Consider the following 23,505-nt stretch of genomic DNA (forward strand, 5'->3'; position numbering starts at 1 on the left):
CAACAGATTACAAGAAATGCAGATTTACGGCCGTCCCCATAAGGATAAGCCCAAAACACAACCTACCAAAGTTGTACAAAATACAAAGAAAAGCAAAAGGTTACAGACATGTCATTTAAAGCGCCAAAAGATGGCAGGAAGGAAAGGCTTAATAATTGGCTCCCGAGCAGCTGAAGCTATCCGAGACACCGGGTGAGCCTGGTGACGACCGCCCGTCTCCCTATGCCTGCTGTCGCTTGCCATCAGCAGCGGTGGCAGCACCATCGTTGATGGGCGACCCAACAGCTTTCTTAGCAGCCTCAGCATCAGCGGTCTCAGCCTCAGCCTCAGCAGCCTCAGCTGCCCTCATCCTCTCGGCTTCCTCCTTGGCCGCCTTAGCCTTCTCAGCAAGGGCTGCCTTCTCCGCGGCCACCTCTTCCTCCTGCTTCACCCTCACCTCCTCCTTGACTTTCTCCTCCGCAGCTTTCTCTTTAGCTTCGAGCTTGTCGTCAAACAGCTCGTCAAATTTGTCCCACGGAAAGGAGCCATCAAGAGGGAAGAGCTCCCCGATCACTTCCCTGGCAGCTTCCTCGGCCAGGTCCCGGTATTGGGCACACATGTTGGGAAGCATAACGGTTTGGAGCGTCTCAATGTCCTGCACATATTGGGCGATGACAGCGTCCTTGTTCCGGTTCACCTTACCCTGGGCCTGAAACAGGCCCCTGAATTCATTCCTCTGCTGGAAATAAAGGTCGGCGTGCCTCTGAACAAGGTCACACTTCTCCAGCAGCTTAGCAGCTTCAGCCGCCGTCTCTCAGCAAGGACCTCCTTTTCAGCGTCCTCCCTGAGTTTTCTCTCAGCCAAGAGCGCCTTCTCAAAGCATCTCCCTAAGCCTCTCGCTCATTGAGGAGATCCTTCACCTTTACGGCCACCCTCTTGGTGGCAGCAAGCTCAAGAGCGGATTGAGCCGCGGCCTTCTCCTACTCTATAATACAAGCACCGGTCAACTCATTCCACCTCGCCAGCCTCTTGATCAGCCTCGTGCCTTCCGCTACAAGTCGGGAGGGGAAGCCTTCGGGATGAAGAGTCAATGGTGACGTTCGATCACCACTGCGGTTGGAGGGGAAGCCTTCGGGATGAAGAGTCAATGGTGACGTTCTGATCACCAGCCTGCAGTTGGGAGGGGGAAGCCTTCTGGGATGAAGAGTCAACGGTGACGTTTTGATCACCAGCCTGCATAGGGCTCTCCTCCACTTGCTGCTCGGTGAGGACGGCGGCTGCCGACAGTTGATCTACAAAAATCAATTAAAACATCCGCGTCAGTATACATGGACGTATCGGAAAGCCTGTCATCAGGAGCGCCTAATTAACCGGCTAAGCCTGAGCCACAGGATATATCTGTACCATGCTTGGCCTTCTTGCTCGGAGGACGCATCTCCTCGCCGGTAGCAGCTGCAGCAGTAGCAGCAGAAGTATCAACAGCAGGGGAGGGCTCTTTCCTTTTTACGGACAAGGGAGATCCCTCCGCATCGAAGTCCCCATCGGTAATGTCAACGATCTCCACCGTCTCCTTCTGGACTGAGGGGATGGAAGGTGGAACAGACGTCGACGCCGTCGCCGTCGAAGACTTCGTTTTCCGCGTTCGGCGCGACATGTTACTAGCAACCCTCGCCTGGGCCGCCTCCACATTCAAGCCTTTCAGCTGCTGATCCATGAGATCATTCGGCGCCATTCTCGGTCACGGTCAAGCCTTAGGATGCAAATTAGCAACGGTCTTGTCCTTGTGCAGCCCCATCCTCTTAAGAATATCCTCGGACAGGTCCGCGCCAAAATGATCTGCAAAAGAAGCACAAAGAAGAGTTAAGCAAGGAATGAACCAAAATTCAAAACGGATGTAAACATTGAGAGCGGTGATGGGCCTCACACCGACCCCACTCACCCTATGCCGGGGGCGGTATGAGGCCGACATGGCAGAGCAGCTCATCGAAGAATGATCTGCGTTGGGGAATCCATCTTTTCGACGCCCCCACTCGTCCGTCTCAAAGAGCCTCATCGACCTCTCATCCTCATTAAGAGGGACCTTGTCGCGTCCATCTTAAGCTTTTTCCGTTTAACCCATCTGTCATGCTCCGTCTTAGTCTCGCACCGCAAATTAACTTGTCTTTGGAAGGACCGGGCGGCGGATAGTCATCCAAGCACCTCAATATACACCCACCGATCCTTCCGTCTTTGCAAGAAGACAAACTTATCAACGGAGACGTAACCTGGCTCCATTTGCACATCGTACCATCCGACGCGACCGTAAAACGACGGCCGAAGGTGGTGAAGCCGACGGAATAAATTAACCGTTGGGACCTCCCCTTAAAGAGACAGAGCGACAAAGCCGACTATGGTCCTAACGACCAACGGGTGCGGTGGGCCTGGCGACGTTCATGGCCCTAATGATGGCCATAACGTAATCATTCAACGGAAACCGGAGCCGTACTCGGATGCCGGATATATACGCCGGTGCAACCCGGTGGAGGGCAACAGATGGCCTGACCCCTCTCAGGGATAACAATTTTGTATCCCCTGCCAAAGAAGAAATGGCCCTCGAAAAATGTCTCGCCGGAACAACGGGCGAACTTATGGGCCCAAGTACGGTCAGGGCCGACCTTACAGGATTCGCCGTGATCCATGACGTACTGCCTCCCCTCATTAGGATGACCCCTTTCAGCGTCATCACCGAAATCATCTCCGTCATCATCAACATCATCATCATCCTCCCATTCCTCCAAAATTTGAGGATCAACTTCAGGGGAAGGAGACCTAGGGCTCCCAGACCTTAGCGGGATGGCGTCTAGCACCTCCTCCTCATCAGGACGCGACGGAGAATCCCCCGGCGTCGGTTTACTAGTTCCGGCATCAGCAGAAGACATGTTTACAGCAAAACTCACAAGTTAAAAAGAGAAAAATTTGTTGGTTTACCTTGAAGAAAAGTACTAGCCGGAGTAGTGACACTGGAAAATAGAAGAGAAAAGCCCTGGAAAGTCTAAAGAAAATTTTTTGAGAAAATGAAATTGGTGCCCAATTTCAGGGATTAACTGCCCTATTTATAGGGGAAAGCCCATGAAGAAGGACCAATCAGGGCTCAGCCCATGAAACGTCAGCCAATCAACAAACAGACACGTGTCGAACATGCAACCACGGAATGTCAATCGTTGCAACAGTTGAATGTCAATCAATGCAACAATAACCAAGCGTCTTCAACACGCCCCTTCATATCTCTCTGCCTGTTCATCTTCCTCAACGAAATTCCTAAGTACCCGTTTCTCCGCGTGCAACATGATCAACCAAGCCGAAAGCTTAGGCCAGGGGGCAATCGAAACAACCGGCACTCTCCACCGGTCTCACCAACGTCATTACCTTTTCCACATCGGATGTCCATTACACACCCATGTGGAGGGGGATACTGATACGGCCTCGATGAGAGCCACGCCGAGGTAGAAGAAGCCGGGCGTAAGTTTTGTCTTGCGAGAATATACGCTCAAAGATGCATCGGAGCCCATACCACGGCATAGACTACGCTGGGGGCAAATTGATGGGGCATATTATGCACCCGCTGACCAGTCAACATATTGAGCAAGGTCAAAGATATCCACAAGAAGTCAACGCTTAGACAACCGCCCAACCAACGAGGCCTGTCGGCCTGTCAGATGGGTCCCGCCGGGGCAACCGACCAGCCGGGGCACACATCCGCGAACTCATATCCAAGACCCCTCGGCGGTGAGTCAACGGGGCCCGCCGGCCTGCCATAGGTCCCTCGGCCGAGGGGTAGATCAGTCTTTCCACCTGCTAGCCACTTGGCCACTACGTGACAAAAGGTGAAAGTCTATAAATACTCCTCTACTCTCATTGAGTAGAGGATCCACAATTTAACCTAAGAATCACTATTCATCTGGTAATATCTTCCTTATCTCTCTACAATACGTACTTTGCCAAGTAACTACAACTTACCTCTCTAAGTTACTGACTTGAGCGTCGGAGTGAGTTCGCTCGGCCCAAAGCCGAGCCCTCAGTTTGTTTATCGTTTCAGGAGACCGCAAGGAGGATTCAACTAAAGACGTCATTCTACAAGCACAGGTGGTCACGTATAAATGCTCTGGAATTACACCCGGAACACTTTCTTATCGTTATATTTTGATTTGAAAAATCAAAGTCTAAATCGTATTAATCATGAAATGAGTATTTCAATGAAAGTTTTTTCTATTACCGAGAGATTAATGGTGTTATTTTATAAAATTTTCTTGATAATATAATTTTAACCGCAACTTTTTATCATAGAAAATCAATGAATTTTTTCGTATGATTCTTTAAAAAGGAAAAAAATAGAATTTCTTTTTACCGTATCTATACACCTTACCTAAAAGTGAGTAAGCTATATTACTGTTCACGAATGAACAGTGCACACTTGCTCTCCTTTAATGGGCCGTTTACTTGGGCTGTACTTATTTGCTCTCCTCTCGTGCTTGCTGTTTACTTGGGCCACTTTTGGACTTCTCCCCGCCTCTTGTAAGGTGTAATAACGACAGTGCATCAAACATATATCTCCCTCTTCTCGCTTTCGATGACTCAACAAAGACTTTTCTTCTCACTTTTCAGACCTAGCCTTAACACGTTTCGAGATCTCCTTGCTCCACATCCATAGATTCTCCTATCAAGTTTTTTTATTGAGAAATAGTACTATTTTTCTTTGGCAACAAACTTATCTATTCCCAAATTCATAATTATTTTATTTAAATACTATGATTATAAATGGAACATGGTTATTCCAGTTTATGGATTGGTCATGGCTATTCGTTGGCGCCATAGCTCGCTGCTTGGCATCCTCATTTACTCGGCTCGGCTCAGCTCTATTGGTGGTCTTGGTGTCGCATGGGATGGGCGATTTAATGGCAATTTGTCACTTATTCGGCTCTATTCACGGCCTTAGTGACTCCGGGGATGTGCGCTTCAATGGCAATTGGTTATTCCATTGCCTTGCTGGTATTCCGGGTAATTTTTCCGTGGAAGTAGTAAGTCTATTTAGTGTCGTCGGTGCTCTTAAGTGACATTAATTATACTACGGTCATATAAATTAGTACTAAGTAGTTTTAACCGCGGACAAATAAAGACCAACTGCAAAAAATGGCTCGGCTAATTGCTTATTACTATTTCAATTCGAAGGCGAATTTCGGTCCGTCTATCATTTGTTAGTAACGAGGTTCCAGGTTTTCTCTTGGGTCACAAGTTCGGGTTTGGTGCTAAAATCTGAAAAATAGTAGCAGAAGAGAGGCAAAAGACGAAAAGTAGTAGCAGATACACCGTCTTCACGAACAATAATTAAACCCGAACAATAATTAAACCCGTTTATAAACATATAGCCCATTTAAGAAAAAGGGTGAGCAAACAAGACAAAGAAATGAGTCCAAAATCATACGGGATGAAAATTTTACTAGGTTGTGTTTATAATTTCATATATTGGGATTTTATGTTAGATGGTGTAAATAGGTAAGTAATTGGCTTTTATGGAGCGCTTCAATTTGAAAACTATGGAGAGATTCAATTTGAAAACAATTGTGAAGTGGGTGTGTTGACCCTTCTTCCCGCTTTTCTAATCTCGGACACATGATTTAGCATTTAAAATATACAATCGTATATGGGCTCATGCTAGAAATCTCGAATGAACTACTCATTTTATCGGTAAGAATTGTAGATTAATTGGATATTGCCGTCTTAAATGAGATTTTGTGATAAGATATTTGGTGAATATTTTGTGAGATAATGAGGTTCAAATAAGCGCTTTTATATCTCCATCACTTTTTTTTCCCTGGATCTTAAACCTCGGTAATGATTAATGGTCGTTTTATAGAAAAATCTACGATAATTAAAAACGGATGAATTGAGTCAGTATAGTTGCTACGTGTATAAGATATGGTTTTCTTAATTAAGTAAGAGAAATGTATTAATTAGTTATTATTATTTCGGGTTGGAAGCGGAATCCAATCCTATGGTCTTCGCTCCGCTATTTTTGGTGACGCGGTATTGTTGCTCGAAAACGATTTGTTTATTCCTATCAAATAATAATCATCTCTTTAGCTGAATGGTATACTTGGTATTTTGTTGATTAAAATATGACATGAACTACTAATTGTGTTGGGTGAATTTTTGGTGAGATATTAGTAGATTAGTATTATAGTTTTGATCTTATACTACAATTCACTTTCTGAAAATTGAATTGATTGCTCTTTTGGGACCTTCTATTTTTAGTGTTATATAGTATGAGCTGCGGTTTTGATTGTTTAAGTTTCATGCTTTTTGGATGTGAATTTAACTATATTTTATGTAGAAGAAATGAATGGATAATGGGTAATACTCAGATTAGTGATCATTTTTAGTATGAATAATTCGCATTTTGCGGTATTGGTTTGGACGTAGAGTGGTGGTGGGGAGAATGTGGTGTGTGAAGTGCGAAGGTGAGAAACAATGATCTTTTTTTTTTTTTCCGTTATATACTTTCGGACTCAAAGAAGAAATTATACTTTCAAGATATTTTGCGGTATTGGTTTCATTGCCGGTAGATACTTTCACTTTGGACTCAAAAAAGAATAAGTTCTAATTTTTTGTCGGTTATGCAATCTGAATTTTATTTGATTTCGAGATATGTTCTTTTTTTTTGGGGCATTTTAGGGGAAATGAAATTATGAATTTGTGAGGATTTTAATTAGGTTAAAGAGATCATACTTCAAGAAATCCCATTTTGCTAAAATTGATGTGATGGAGTTGGATCTCAACTCACTAGCATCGAGAGAAGATTACATCCAGGATATAAATCATTGAGCTTACCTCAACCTTCTCATGTGAATATGGTGATCTAAATGAACCCCTTCCATATTTTAATCGCAACTCGCTAGGGCAATAAAGACAATTTAAATCAAAAAAATTGCCAAATTAAGATATGGGCCAATTCTGTTGAAATTGGACGCGAAATGAAAAGAGGTAAATTCGGCGTGTAGGGGAGTAGTATTTATTTCAAAGATATCCATAAAGATGTTTGTACACAACATTTTCTCGTTACTTGGCCAGTAAATGTCGTCTGTGATATTGGTTCTTTCGTAAATTGTGGATCATTATCAAGTTTAAAAAAGTTAGTAAAGCCCAAGGTTATTGTTTCGGAAATTGTGAATCATTATCAAGTTAAAAAAAAAGTTAGTAAAGCTTTCATATTGGTTTGGGAATCTGAATGAACTTTAAGCACTTTGAAATTGTGAATCATTATCAAGTTCTAGGCGAAGTTATTGTTGTCTTAAACCTCTGCCTACCGTCTGTAGGATTTGTTGGATTTCATGACCGAACTTTCACAATTCTTCTCCTTGTGCCTATCTATGCAACATTGGTAACTAAAGAAGATCGGGAAGACTAAGAGGCGTCAATTAAATCACTTTTCGGTATGTTTAAACGTCTTATTTACTAAAGTTGTGTTTGTTTTACTCTTTTACTTGCAGTAGATATGGAAACGTTGGGCTCCTCTGATGATTGTGGAGTCATGTTAAATCGTCTTGACATGAAATTTACAAGAGATATGGAAACGTTGGGGTTACTCAACATAAGAGATCTGAAGTAAAATTTATGCTTTTACGAGTTATACTTGAATAGAAGACCAGTTAGACTAGACTTGAATATAGAAAGATCAAACGATAAATAAGCGTAGGAGATGGAAAGGGGGAAGGAAAAGGAAATGGGTGTAATTAGTGAACAAGAGGGAGAGCGGGAGGTCTGAACAAAAGTGTGGGAGACGGATAGGCATGGAGGAAAAGGAAATAAGTGAAAATGTGGTGTAAGAGAGAAAGATAGATACAACCACTAGAAAGGTGAGAGGAAGGGAAATGATGAAATACGGAACAAATTATTAGGAGTTAGCACGGTGAAATATGTTAGATACAAGATATTAGGAGTTAGTACGGTGAAAACTAGACATTTATGTCAAAGAATAAGTTACCCGGTTCAAATTTGACATGTTTGTAGTCTTTTGGGTGAGGACCTGAAACTAAATAGTGTGTGAACTTTGAAGTACTTTTTTTTTTTGGTAAACGACTCAAACTCTCTAAGGTGGTCGTCTCGGGGGAAATGGGGGCTATAACATTGGTGAGGTATTGCACTTGATTCAATAAGTGAAATACTCAAGCTTTTGATTAAGTTTTGAGTAAATATTCTTCGCCTCACTATTTTTCTCAATAGCATTGGAGGAGGAAAGAAAGAGAGGCAAACAACAAGTTGTCCGCAATAAAAGAACACACACAATGACCAACTAGAGAAGATAGCGAGTTCATCATTTTAGAGTCTAATTTTTATTTGCTCATGAATAATTGAGATTATATGATATGCTAAATGATTGCGTGATAAGAAGGATCTTTAATAGTTATTTCAAGTTATCTTGGTGTGATGGTTTGTGACGCCTTCATGTTAGTGTTGTTGGGCAGGTGACTAAAAATACCAAGTAAAGAGGAAAGAGGAGGCAAGGGGAGACCGAAAGCAAGAAGATAGATGAGCTAGACTTAGAAGTTTAGGCTTTCTTTTTTAGAGCAAGTAATTTAGTCTCCACTTAGTCTCATTGCAAGTAACAGAATTCGAGATGACGTGATTTTTATAGCGATGGCTTATATTCAATATCTCCAAGTTTATGTCAAACATACAAAGATTGTACAAAGTGAAGGTGTTGCTAATTTGCTATAAAGAGTCCTAAGCGGCATACTTCATCTTTAGTTTCGTAGAGATTGATATGTTAACATTCACCTTGCAAGTCGGTAAATGTTGCTTATTTGTACGCAAAATAATGGTGCTTGTGTTTAGTGTCTCCATAATTCAATGGCACATGTGTAGGTGTCTTTGGTATTTCTCGCCCGATTCAACCTAGGGAACCAGAAAATCTCCAATCTCCAACTCTGTAAAATTAGTATTTAGGGTCTTTAACTCTTATAATTACGTTAAACAACTAACGATTCGCTTCAAAATAACTATCTTTCTTTAGGACATTATGTTAATACATTTACATGCCTCGCCATATAGTCTTGTAAATTAGCTAAGAATGTTATTTGGTTTCAAGAAAATCACTCAACTAGACGAGTAGAGCTTTGTTATTCAACGAATTATCACGCACTTAAGACGGTTCCTAGAACACATGTTTGTTTGCAGTGATTTTTTGACTTCCATACACTTGAGGAATAACACTAAGGTGATGTTAATTTCTTGTATGTGCTCAAATGAAAGCAAAGTAACCATTGAACTTACGCATCGAAGACATCAATTGTATAATATACAAACACAAAAGTGCCCTATAGAACAGTTATGGTCCTTACTAGCTTCAATGACCATTGACAACCTGATCAACCAAAAAAACATCACTAATAATCAACTATAACTATAACGGTTCACCGAGAAAACCGTACCCAATGCATGAATCGATATTAATCCAAATAAACGAGTCACAATATCTTGGGGTATCGCGCGCGCATGCATGCGCGATACAACAACTAAAAGTATCATAAAAAGATAGGAGATAATTTTGTATAGAATGTAAAATACTAAATGACATAAATATATAAATCTGAAAGATTTTGTGTATTATAGTGCACCATCCTTATAAAATATACTAAAAATAATTAAACTTTATTTTAGGAAATATGTTTAGGCGAAAAAAATTTGAAGTTTTCGCCTATTCATTTAAGTAAATAGGGGATGATAAATAAAAGTAATCGAAGAGAATGGGACAGCGTGACTACCATTGCCGAAAAATGAGACACCATCCAGGCATCCATTGAGTCCATTCATGGCCACAAAATGAAACAACAAGATCCACAGTGAGCCGCAAATTTTTTTCCCCGCGAAACGCCAAAACTGACCAAAGGAAAGGCCTCATCACACGCGCACTTTAGCAAATATACCTCACTCTCACTAAACTACACCAGTTTCCCCCATTATTGTTCTTTCTGTTTACCTGCAACAAATATCTCTGTCTTTCTCTCTCTTTTTTTTTTTAACTATCTCAACAAATTAATCAAAACCCATTTCTCCTACGCTTAAACCCACCTAAAATATATTAAATCTTTTTTCAATTTCCGTGATGGAATTGTATTCCCTTTCCTTATTGTAATTCAATTGGATTTTTGATATTTGTTCATTTTTATTAAGAAATTGTACAAGGGTATTCCGATTAAACTATAAAAGTTAAAATAAATAAAATGGTTTTGGTTTCGTTGCAAATGATGAATTGTACTGGTTTATCTGCATTCCGTAGTTCAAGGGTAGTATTGGAATTGGATTCGGAATTCCATGGGAAAGGGAATTTGTGTTTGCGGCAACAACGGCGAGGATTTGGTGTTAGTAATGGTGGTAGAAGGAGGAGATTGTGTAATGAAAATAGGGTTTGCTGTAAATTGCAAGATGGTGATGATACTTCTAATAACAACAGTAAGCTCCTAGTCTTATTATTACTCCTATTGTTAGGATTTTATATGTTCCATTTTTGTTAATTTGCTGTGCATAATTGCCTAGTTTGATGGATAGACGAGAACCTTAGAATCAGTGGTGGAGCCAGTATTTGAGGTTAGGGGGCGAAATTTTCCGCCGGAGGCAAGCAAGTAATATCATAAGATAAACTTGAAAAAAATTCGAAACTTTGAACTAAAAATTGGGAGTTTTCCATTTTCCTGCCTACTTCCGTATTGGAGGTTTTTATAATACTGTAGCTGTCTGTAGGTATAAAAGGAAACTCCTAATTGAGTTCATTCTTGTTGTTGCTATTCTGAAGTTGAAGCATGTTCCAATTATATAGTTACATAGTATGTCTGATTGATTTCTGTCTTCCTTCACATGCAGACACTCTTCTTCGAGATTTTTAAATCAATGTCCAAAATATTCATAATGTTTCGTATTGTCACGATTTCATTTAACAGTTGTCACTTCTCCTTTTCTATATTTTCGCATTTTGAGGTGTGCGTTCACCCATGGACGGTTCCAAAGGATATTCATGTCAGCCGACCCCAAATCATTTTGGGATTAAGGCTTTGATGTTGTTGTTGTCACTAGTTTAGTTGACTTGGCTCATTATTGTCATTCTATGCTATAATGTTTCTGGTCTGTCCAAAACTACAAATACATGAATCTTTGTGATCGTCTAATCGTCTTAGTATCTTACTACTTTGGCGGTGTAATTTTGAATTCCATAGAGCTAGACCATATCAAAGTTTAAATTGGATTTTTTTTTTGTTCCTTTGTTTGCCTTATCTGTCAGTAATTCTTTGTAGATGGGGAAGCTCCTGAGTCTTTGTTCATGAAGGAACTAAGAAAAAGAGGCATTTCATCAACATCATTACTTGAGGAGATCGATAGGGACACAATTGAGGAAGAGATGATACAAGAGAGAGGTGATAGACCATTCTCTAAGAGAGATTCAATCACAACTGGCTTTGATAAAAGTTTAACTAATCAAAGGGAGCAATCAATGGCGTTGAACAGCGAAGGGCTTGAGGTTGATCACACATTAATTTTAATTATTGTGTTCACTAACAATATCGCATTACAAACTGAGGGCATATTTTTTGTTTCTAACTCAAATGACCATACCAGATGGCATTGATCATCTGCGTCTCATACGATCCAGTCAATTCTTATATGGTGTACTTTGAGTCATAGGGTGTAAGGCAGGTCATTTTTTGCCATGCTTATGAAGGTCTTTGTCATTTGTTTGGTAGATTAGTCATTTTGGGTTTCTAACTAGTCATTTAAGTTTATTTAGGATCATTTCAGATAGTGTCATTATCGGGTAACATGTTCTTAGGTTGTATCAATATTGGGTCCAAAAAATTTCAGGTAAGGAGTTTCAACTTTCAAGTCATATTCAAGTTGTTCTGTTAGGGGTCTCGGCTCTGGTTATTCAGTGCCGTCGTTCAAACCCCATTATGGTGAGAATACCTTGGATATGCAATGAGTTGGGTAATATTTTTGACTACTAGTTTACCATTGACTGGGTTCAGCTGATTTTTCAACATGTTGTCCAATCGATTTGCACCTCCCCACTGTACTCGTGTTGGCTATTTACTTCATTGTTTCTTTTATAAAGCTCCATCAGAAAATTTCTGTATTTATTTTTCTGTACTTGTCTTGTGGACTGGTTATATATGACTACTATTTTCTTTTCTTAATTATTGAACAGGGATTGATTCCACGTGCTAAACTTTTGTTAAGACTTGGCGGAACCTTCTTCTTGGCATTTTGGCCACTTATCCTCTTAACTATCGCCTCTACCGCTGCTCTCTATTTGGTAAACAGCCTGATCGTGCTTATGTAGTTTCAATAGATGTGTCTATCAGTCTGTTCAGTATCATGAGTTTCAAGGATTTAGTGTCATGGGAACATCTTTTCAAATGAACATATGTGGGCAGCATCATGGACAGACAATTGTTTTTTTTTCCCCTCATTGTTGTCATGCAGTTCCGCTTTTTAACAATGAATCTCATCCATGCATCCTTATTCTCCTTTCATTTTAGCCATGGTATCTAATATCAACCATTACACAGAACCGCGATCAAGCTATAAGATTTTTCAGGTTACCATTACGTATTTTGAGGCGATATAGGCCGCATTTGCATAATAACATACAATTCTGAGATAGTCTCAAACTGAAGTTTAATGCCATGATTTTACCTCTTTTTCTGATGTTATGGTTGGTAAAGGGGGGAGACTGTGTGGTACCGCATTAGGTATTATGCTACCAGTTTACTTGCAGGGAACCTACAAGGCTACAAGTACTTCTACATTTTTACTTGCTCAGAACTTGAGTAGTTTAGTTGATACTGTAGATAAAAATACATCAGTAACCTGGTTTTGTAGATGACATGATGCGTATTGCGACGTTATCATATCATTTCTAGAGCTGAGAATATAGAGATGCAAGATGGTGTCATCATTATATGTTACTCCGTAATTGTTTTAGGTGTGTGAAGGATATAATTAAGATATAATAATAGCCAAGTGCTCCCTTGTAGGGGCATGCCTTTCCCTAATGAATGTTAACAATATCTTAATGCAAGTGTTTTGAGTTGGTGGGCACCTCTCTCTTACATTTCTGAATGCATTTCTTCATTGCAGTACTTCGGGCGAACTTTTATCCATGATGGAACTGACCCACCAATTTCTCCCCCTCAATATATTGATCTGTATGTACTCCTTGAAGAAGAGAGAATCATTCGGTAAGCCATGTGCACGTAACAGCAGCAGCAGCAGCCTTGTGGGGGTCGGAATTGGCGATGCCAGGGTTCCAGCACAGGACTCGATCTCTCTCTGAACACTGAATATGTAAATTAACTGCACTTCTTGGTCATCCTTCTATATTTGAATATTTGATGGTATAAATGTTGCACTTTTATTCTGGTTAGATCAGATGTAAGTAGTAGGTTGCCAATGATTTAGGGGCGAAGCGTAGTAAAAACTTTGTTAAGAACACAAACTCGTAAAAAGCATATATACATACTACTGTTTTTTTTTTTTTTTTTTTAATTGACAAATGGAAAGCGATAGCCTAAAACATAGCGTTTCTAGCAATATTGTGAGCTATCCTGTTAGATCTCCTTGGAATCTAGGACAATAGCTAGGAGAAAAGCAGTGAAATGAATGAATAAATGATGGATTTGTTGAATGATGTTCTTATACAGCAAGCCATCTTCTCAAAACCATGCACCTGTAAGCAAGAGCAATCCAAAGCTGACATTAGCGTGTCGCTAGCCAGTACTTAAAGCACACAAAAGCATCTCCTTAAGGGCTCTCCGTAACCCCCTAAAAACATATATCACACATATGATCATCAATGTTATCCAAATTGTCGATGATAGCCATGTTTAAGTACCGATTCTTGACATTTTTTTTTTGGGTTCAAAACGAACAAAGAAAACTCCATTTGGCAGGAAAGAAGTTTTGATTCGTTTAACCAACCTTACAACCACATCAGTTGGTGGATTCACACCCTTAACAAAGTATACAACTGCATTATCCCAATATTCCAACTCAGTACACTGTACACACATCTAATTGCTCTCTCTCTATCTGCAAATACAATTCGTTGATCTTTTTTCATGTTAGTATAAATACGTACCTGGTAATCTCGTGTTTCTTATCAATAATAATCATAACCCTTTTAATATTTTACACAAATTAGCTATTTTAAGTTATTTTTGATCGAACATTCTCAGGGAAGGTCAATTAGGGGTTCTACAAATGTCGGGTCAAGTTATTTTTGACCGAACATTCTCAGGGAAGGTCAATTAGAGAGATCTTGTTAAATTGTCAATATTGGTCAACTAAGAGGTTACTAGATTCCTTACTCGTATTTCCTTCTTATGCGACATTGTTGACAGTAGCATAAAAAGGGTTGTGAGTTGTGACTGAGACAAGGACGACCATGACAATGTTCTAGTTAATGGTCGCCTCGTGGGGTTCATTGTTGAACGCCGCAGCTGGATGTACGTAATTAGTCCTCATGAGGTGTGAGCTCAATGCCTCAATCAGAAATGACCTCGACCTATGTTTTCTTAATAGTTTGGCGTATGTGGTGATACGAATTTAAAATGCGGAAGCGAACAAATGAACACGGTTGAAAATAGAATTGGTAACCGAGTATTTGGGTGCCGGATATTTGACGAACTAGACCTATAATTCGCCAATAATGAACGGACTCAAGACCTATTAAGAACGTTCGAGCTAATATTCAATACGCGTCGAATAATAGCGGAAAACAACAATTGCTACGCAAGCAAGAATTGAATTTGTGAAATACAAACTTTCTGGATTTTTTTTTATTTCAAACTTGGACGACTATCTTATTGACAAAGCATGGCTTAAATAGCCCCAAAAGAGACACATGAAGAGTCTCAAACAATTCTAGAATTAACTAACTAATTAAGGCAATTAACTAATTAATCTAAACCACTAAATACAACCATCCACTACTCCAAAATAAATAAGACAATAACTAAGTGGGGCATTCAACAATACACCCTTTTATTTAAATACGTAAAGCTTGCCAAAACAAAGTGTTGGACCAACACTTAATTCATCGTAACCATGCATACGAACCGAGCCATCGAACCCAAGTAACCGTCACCTCCAATATTCGAGCTAGGCAACAAATCAACATCTTCGATGACCGCATCATCTCCTCCTCCTTTGAAAGGAATTGACCACAATTCCCGCAACTTCAAACCACTGGAATCAAAGACCAATACCATAAGCATAGAAACAAAAAGAAGGATGCAAACCAAAAACAAACTTGAACTCAAACTACCTTTAATGCCAAGTTGCAACACTCTGATCTTCGAAAACCTCTTGTGCCAAAACAACTTGTGCTTTCCACCCCTCCTCCCTCCGTGCACAACCTTAAACACAACATCACGAATCGCATCATGGAACAAGTACATCGAACACACTGATTGTTCCTTAGTTGCAGCGCAATGCTTCGTTTCGAACTCGAGCAAAGGACAGTTGGCTTGCTTTCGTAACCCCATAGGACCAGCTACATGCCTTCTCGATTTGAAAATTGTAATGAACTCGTAGCCATATCCGAATGGATAATACAACTCCTTGTCAATTGTAGCATTCTTTTCTATTTGGAAATCAACCAAACAATGATCTTGGTAAACCCGAAACTCATTAGCACCTAATATATTTGGAATTGGTTTAGTAATTTTTTTGAGCTCATGGTCAGAACCGAAAGAACCACACTGCTCTTGCATAAAGGCAGCCCTTGCAGTCTGAACGTGCACCGTTAGAAGACCAGTGGAACCCTTATCGGAACGACCAATGAATTCGAAATCAGGAGCCAAAACCAATGAACAACACGGTTTCCCGACACTTGCACCGCACTCTACATCATTCTCATGTTTGTCGAATATTGGAAGCTTACTGAAATCGACAAAAGAATTGATGTCGAATGCGAATTTCTCTTCATTAGCGCAATAAAAGACAGGAAGTACCTTGAAATTTGAAGCAACATCGCTGCCCTCCTTAAACATAAAGGGTTCATTCTTGTATGAAATAGCGAACATGGATAATCTCGAACTCTTTCCTCGACCAGAATGCATAGCTTGAGCCGCCTTTGACTCCATAGGCTTCAACATGATTTTCTTCCCATTATAATTCAGCTCGTACTCATTGCTTCGCCCTCTATGCATCACATCTCGATCATATTGACAAGGACGTCCCAATAAAATGTGACAGGCGTCCATAGGGATTACGTCGCATAAAACCTCGTCACGATATGATCCCATTGCCAAGCTGACAAGTACCTGTTTCATTCGACACCTTCAATTTATTACCGTCATCGAGCCAATGCAATGAATACGGCCTTGGATGAGCCGTGGTGGTCAACCCGAGTTTAGAAACCATCTCGCTTGAAGCCACGTTAGTGCAACCACCACTATCGATTATTACACTACACCATTTGTCTCCAATTTGGCATTTGGTATGAAACAATTGATCCCGTTGTTCCAAATCGTCTGGAACTGAATTAGTTTGTAAAGACCTAATAACCAAGGTATCATAAACCGGTGCAACAAATACTTCGGCCTGCTCTTCTTCTTCTTCTTCGGCCTCATTGAGGTTAAACACACCTCCCAAAGTCTCGTCCTCTTCGTCCAACAACTCATTCCGGCAAGCCACAACTTCCCGTAAGGTTACCACCCGTTTATTTGGACAAGCATTTTGATAGTGACCGAACCCTTGACACTTAAAACATCTCACTTTGGACAGGCTGGTTTCTTTAGTTGTGATAGACGATTTAAGGGTAGAAGACGAACTCCCTGAAGTCGGGTTTACAGGAGGGTTGAAACTGCTACTGGGTGAATTAAATTTAAAAGATGACTTGGGTTCTGACTTGCGCTTAGAATCCGACCCAGAACCTCCCCCATATTTGTTTTACCTTGGGACTCGAGTTTCAAGCAAAGCCCACAAAGCGTGTCGAAGTCAGAATATGGGTATAACTCAACCACATTAGCAATATTAAAATTTAATCCGCGCAAAAACCTTGACATCTTTTGTTCCTCTATTTCTTCTATTTCACCCATTAGCGATAAATTCTCAAATTCATCGATGTATTCCCCAACGCTCAATTTCCCTTGTTTAAATTCGGCAATTTTTCGATAAGTAGAGATTTTGTGGGTCGTAGGTACATACCGTTTACGAAGTTTGCGCTTCAGAGATTCCCAGGAAGCAATTTTGTCTTTGTCAGCCCGTGTCCGTTTAGCCTTCAACCCTTCGAACCACAGCGAAGCCCCCTTACTCAATCGCAAAATCGCGTATCGACACCGCTTCTCATCGCTGATATCCTTGAAATCGAACATTCGTTCGATTTTCCGTTCCCAATCCAAATAGTTCTACGGATCCGTTCCTCCTGTAAACTCCGGAAGTTCGGAAATTTTGAACTCATCTTGTTTCGGCCTAAGGCCAGTTCGACTGTCTGTAGGACGGTTGCGTAATAAGTCTCGAAGGTTTTCGAGAAATGCCTCTTCATCGTATTCTGCCATAATCTGTTTTTTTTTTTTGGTTTTTTTTAGTAATAAAACCGAAACTCTAGGATCGTCTCGATTAATGGAAAATCAAGAGCCGAAGCTCTGATACCACTTATGATACGAATTTAAAATGCGGAAGCGAACAAATGAACACAGTTGAAAACAGAATTGGTAACCGAGTATTTGGGTGCCGGATATTTGACGAACTAGACCTATAATTCGCCAATAATGAACGGACTCAAGACCTATTAAGAACGTTCGAGCTAATATTCAATACGCATCGAATAATAGCGGAAAACAACAATTGCTACGCAAGCAAGAATTGAATTTGTGAAATACAAACTTTATGGATTTTTTTTTTTATTTCAAACTTGGACGACTATCTTATTGACAAAGCATGGCTTAAATAGCCCCAAAAGAGACGCATGAAGAGTCTCAAACAATTCTAGAATTAACTAGCTAACTAAGGCAATTAACTAATTAATCTAGACAACTAAATACAACCATCCACTACTCCAAAATAAATAAGACAATAACTAAGTGGGGCATTCAACAATACACCCTTTTATTTAAATACGTAAAGCTTGCCAAAACAAAGTGTTGGACCAACACTTAATTCATCGTAACCATGCATACGAACCGAGCCATCGAACCCAAGTAACCGTCACCTCTAATATTCGAGCTAGGCAACGAATCAACATCTTCGAAGACCGCATCATGTGGGGATAATACTAATCAAATGTATTACCGTCCATTGCATGGCACGAGACATGACACATGAGTCACACATTATCGCGTGAGAGACTTGATGTAAGATTTATATAGAATTCAACTCTACCATTCTTTGAACTACTTAGTTCTCCGAATATCTATATGTATATCAATGTGTCTACACCTGGCAAACGGCCAATCGTGCCGGGCCAATTCAGGTACGAGTTTGCAAGAATTCAGCTTAGGTCGGGTCATTGAAAAAGTTCGGGTTAATTATGATTTCGAGTAGAATTTAGATCCTCAATTTGAATGCGGGTCAGATTATTCGAATCAAGGTAGTTTTGAGAGGTCTAAATATGCCCCATCAGGAGTCAGGACCCACTTCGAATCGGTATATATCGCAGAACAATTCAAATTTGGGGCAACTTTATATTTATTTAGCAAAATTAAATCCTGGCTGCTAAAGGTCGTCGACAAATTACTAAATATCGTCGACAATTTTAATTAACTTCCTAATTTGCCCCTCCCTCACACTCCCCCTAATATTTTCCTTTTTATTCAAAAACTACCTATCACATTCCAAATTTTGAAAAAAAAAAACCCGACTCAGATTTTGAAGAAAAAAAACCCGACACAAACGTATCGACCGCATCATTTCCGTCACGAATTCAAACATTCAACAAGGTATGTGATTCGAGATTAAAATTTTTTTGTAGTATTTTGCTTAGTTTGTAAATGTGTGACGGAATTAGGATAGTTGCCAAATTAGTGACGGAATTAGGATAGATGCTTTGAATTCAATCGGATTGAGTCGTGTTACGCGAAAATCAAACGGAATAATCGAAACAATTAATCGAAAAAAAAAAAAAAAAAAAAAAAAAAAGAACACGGAAAACTGGGCTGAGACGTTGGGTTTCTTCGTCCCAGACCCAGGCCAGACGAAGGGATTTCTCGTCTAATGTGGGCTTTGGACGAAGAAATCATTCGTCTGGGCTTGGTGTTGGACGAAGGATTTCTTCGTCTGGCCCAAGTGTTGGACGAAGGAATTCTTCGTCTGGCCCAAGAGTTGTTGTTTTTTTTTTTTTTTTTTTTTTTTTTTTTTTTGGAATTTGTCGTTAATTTTTTTTTTTTTTTTTTTTTTTTTTTTTTTTTTTAAAAAATAAATTTTATTCCGTCTTGTTTTATTATCGTTATAAAGTAATAATTGTTGTTCGTGGCGAAGTCGTTGTAAATATATATTTTTTCCGTCTCGTTTTGTCGATGTAAAATATAAATTAATTATTACTAATAAACTTCTTTTGGGGATATTTTGTTTTTTTATTTATTTTTTAATTTACATAAACTTATATTTATAAATTGTTTGTTTTATTAATTTAAGTAATCAAGTTGTTGTAAATATGTTTTTGTTGCGTCTCGTTTAGTTTACGTAAAATATTAATTAATTATTATTAATAAACCCCGTTCCGGATTACTTTGTTATTTTTTTTTAATTTTTAATTTACTTAAACTTATATTTATAAATTCTTTGTTTTATTTTTTGAATAGATGGCCGGTGGAGGAAATGACCGTCACGTTCGAGCTCGAAAGGGGCTCTAGTTTGAGTCCGAGGTTGGAGATGGTAGTACCGATTCGTGGGTGATGAGCGGGTGGTGGAGGAGCTGGTTCGGTCAGGTGATGTGATAGGTGAGGAGGAGGCGGGTATTGAGCGAGTGCGTAGGGTGCCACGTAGACGGACTGAGGAGGGGCGTTTCCAGCGGAGGTCGGATGGTAGTTCTAGTAGTGTGGTGGCTCCGAAGAAGAAGTCGGGTAAGGATGTCTCTTGGTTGATCGATCATCGTGTTCCTGGTGGTCCCGACTTTCCCACGTGATTCCTAGCTTCGGGGCCACATTGCCAACACCATATGGTCGACTCCTAATGAGGTCGGTCGACCGGTTTTGACGGTTACCACCGGTTTGGTAAGACGAGGTTGTTGAGTTGTTGGCAACTCCCTCCGGCCGTTAAGACTATTTATGACAGTCTTGGTCTTTCTCACCTATTAGATTCCATGACCGAGTATTATAACATGCCCCTTATTTTCGCCTTTGTTGAGAGATGGCAACCCGACACCAACAGATTTTTCACATGCCTTTTGGGGAGATGTCCATACTCCTTCACGATGTTGCGCAGATCTTAGGCGTTCGGGTTCTTGTGTAATCGTTGTAAGGTGGAGAGTAATGACGGGACGTTGGCGGATCCCCTTATGTATGTATGTGGCTTCTTTGGGATTTCATCAGAGCAGTTGAGGTTGCCGTTAAACTCTACTAAGAAGGTCCCTATTTACAAGAATTGCCGATGATAAGAAACAGCTTTCCTTCTTCCGCAAGATGATGAAGAACATCGACCCATTGATTGCGAGGGCTGGGGATATCATACGTGAGCGAGGACCTCGTCAAACACCCGGTGATCTTGTTCAGCGTAGAGCAGATGGTGTTTATACTGATAGCGAGGAAGAGGATAATCAGTAGTGGGAGACTAATTTGTGTTTGTTTTCATTTATTTTGTACGTTTTTGAAGACATTATTTATGTTGGATGATTATGGTAGTTTACTATTATTTCAAAAAAATTGACGGTTTTAAATTCTGAAATTTCTTAAATTTCTTAAATTTCTTGAATACATAGCAACTGATGCAAATTCATACATTTCTGAAAATAGTAACTACTTCATGACAATGGCCAACATAATGAAAACAAACAAATACAAGATACACTTGAAATAAAACTTCATCATCCTTGTCATTTCCGAAATCTCCTTTTTTATACCTATCACTTGCTCTTTCATGACATTTCCACTTGATGCATCATCACCTTCATCTTGACATGCTATATTCAACTTTTTTGTTATTGTTAAATGATCTTCAGTCAACCACGACACAAAACGATTGCAAGGTACGCACTTAAAAAAAGCTTTCTTCGGATTAGTAGTGTCCTTAAATCATAATGATAGCGTTTCTTTGACAACGGTTGCAAATTTGATTCTTAAAATCAAGGCCTTCAATTGGTCGGGTTCCCCACATTGAGGATGATGTTGACATAAGTAAAGATTTGAAGAAGAAAATGGAAGATGATGAAGATGATTGGAAAATAGAAAAGGTTGAAGATGAGTGCAAAATTACAACATTATGTAGATGTTTATATAGGGAAAAATGTGACCGTTATAATTCAAAAATAGCCGTTATAATTCAAAATAACCGTTACAATTAAAAAACAGCCGTTATAATTCAAATTTTATCGTTATAATTCAAAAATAGCCGTTATAATTCAAATTTTACCGTTATAATTCAAAAATTACCGTTATAATTCAAAAATAGCCGTTATAATTCAAATTTTACCGTTATAATTCAAATTTTACCGTTATAATTCAAAAATAGCCGTTATAATTCAAAATAACCGTTGTAATTCAAAAATAACCGTTACAATTAATAGGTTATAAATAGGCCATTCTATGTCAATTTCAATCACAACATCCAAATCATCTTCACTCACTACAATACTAATTATTCACTCACAACATCCAATCCTAAAATGGTTCTCACAAATCTTTGAAAAAATCGAGTTTATCAAATAAGAATCGATTTAATTGTTCAAAATTTACCAATTCTAATTGAGCGTCTTGAATCAGTGGTTCCTAGTGACACTGTATGGCACCTGCTTGAAGAGCCTCCAATTGGTACCCTTTGTATAATTTTACAAGGAAACCCGGATCATGTTCTAACTCCAGCAGTTAGAGATGAGGTTGTTTCTGATGAAGTACTAAACGAGAAGATGTGGGAGTTTCGTAGGTTAAAAAGTGATATCTTTACATATTTTGAGCGCATTCTCACCGTGATTGATTACCCAAGACTATCAGACTTATGTCTTTGGTAGAGTCTTCAAGGGGCAAGGAATTCTTTATCTCTACTTGAATGATTTATTGACTCAATATATGTCTACCCAACCTGAAGAAATTGAGATTCAAGATCATGAAGAAGATGAGGAATCGTCATCTTCATCATCGGAAGATAATTAAGTTCGGTAGTTATTTAATTATGTTATGTTTTAAGTTGGGGTTTAGGGTTTAGGGGTTTGGGGTTTGGGGTTTAGGGTTTAGGGTTTGGGGTTTGGGGTTTAGGGTTTGGGGTTTAGGGTTTGGGGTTTGGGGTTCAATTATGTTTTAAGGAATGTTTTTATTTAAATATGTCAAATTATGTTTTAAGGATTGTTTTAATTAAATTACGTTTTAAGTCAATTAATCGGATGCAGAGGATAATAAACTAAAATAATCGGAAAATTAAATAAAAAAAAAATATAAGGTACAATATTCAGATATATAAAATAGAAGGTACAATAATCGGACAAATAAAAGCTAAGATGAACTCGCAAATTCGCGCCACATACGAAACTGATGTCGATACAGGCTATTATAATGATCTACGCTTGCATCATGTACCCAACAAGGGGCTAATGGAGGCATAGGTGACAAGGGGCGACCGGAGCCGCAAATAGTGGTTTCCGCATGTAATACCCATAAGACACCATATGGGGTACGTACTCCGGGGGGGGCTCGTAAAGGCAAATAAGTAAAACAACCATTCCAATGCCGCTGACCTTCTCGATCGTCAAATGCAGAAATACAACATATCACCCAATTGTACATCGTAGCATAACCATATAGATCGAAACCGTTCATCCAATTACCCGAGCCACACGGTGTCTGATCCATAAATGTAATTCTAGCTACCTCCGTATCAAATCTCCCTGGGCCATAGATATGATCACGGTAATCGGGACTACGAATTTCCCTAAGTAAATCTGTTCTAGCCATCGTGAAATGAGATTGGTCACCCCGAACAGCATGTGAGATAACTCGAAAACCACAATGACCGTCTCCGTAAGGATTAAACCATGCTTCTACATACTCGTGAAAAAATGAAGGCAGGAAGTCACGATAAGAAAAATACCTCAAATCACCAATGGTGTAGTCGACCTCAAGAGGTGCGCAATACGTTGTGCCGAAACTCCTCGTAGTCGTGGTAGCAGTGGTAGACGGTGTACCGGGGCCCGTTTGAGTGGACCGGGGGGTTCGATACGGAGTAAAACGAACCGACGGAGTAGAACGGGGAGTACTAGACGGAGTAACAGGAATCGTCGGAGTAGAACGGGGGGTACTAGACGGAGTACGTTGAGAAGACGGAGTACCTACTCGAACACGAACCCGTGCATGC

At 39.8% G+C, this 23,505-nt stretch overlaps 1 protein-coding gene across 1 annotated transcript; it reads left to right on the forward strand.

The window, feature by feature from the left end:
• Positions 1 to 9,934: 9,934 nt before the first annotated feature.
• Positions 9,935 to 13,540, forward strand: LOC141599661 (uncharacterized). Its single transcript, XM_074419747.1, has 4 exons — positions 9,935 to 10,464; positions 11,301 to 11,524; positions 12,209 to 12,316; positions 13,144 to 13,540. Exons 1-4 carry the CDS (start codon positions 10,236 to 10,238, stop codon positions 13,246 to 13,248), a joined length of 666 nt encoding a protein of 221 aa, XP_074275848.1. The 5' UTR covers positions 9,935 to 10,235; the 3' UTR covers positions 13,249 to 13,540.
• The last annotated feature ends 9,965 nt before the right edge of the window (positions 13,541 to 23,505 follow it).

This window comes from Silene latifolia, chromosome 9, assembly GCF_048544455.1.
Source record: "Silene latifolia isolate original U9 population chromosome 9, ASM4854445v1, whole genome shotgun sequence".
Classification (NCBI taxonomy): domain Eukaryota; kingdom Viridiplantae; phylum Streptophyta; class Magnoliopsida; order Caryophyllales; family Caryophyllaceae; genus Silene; species Silene latifolia.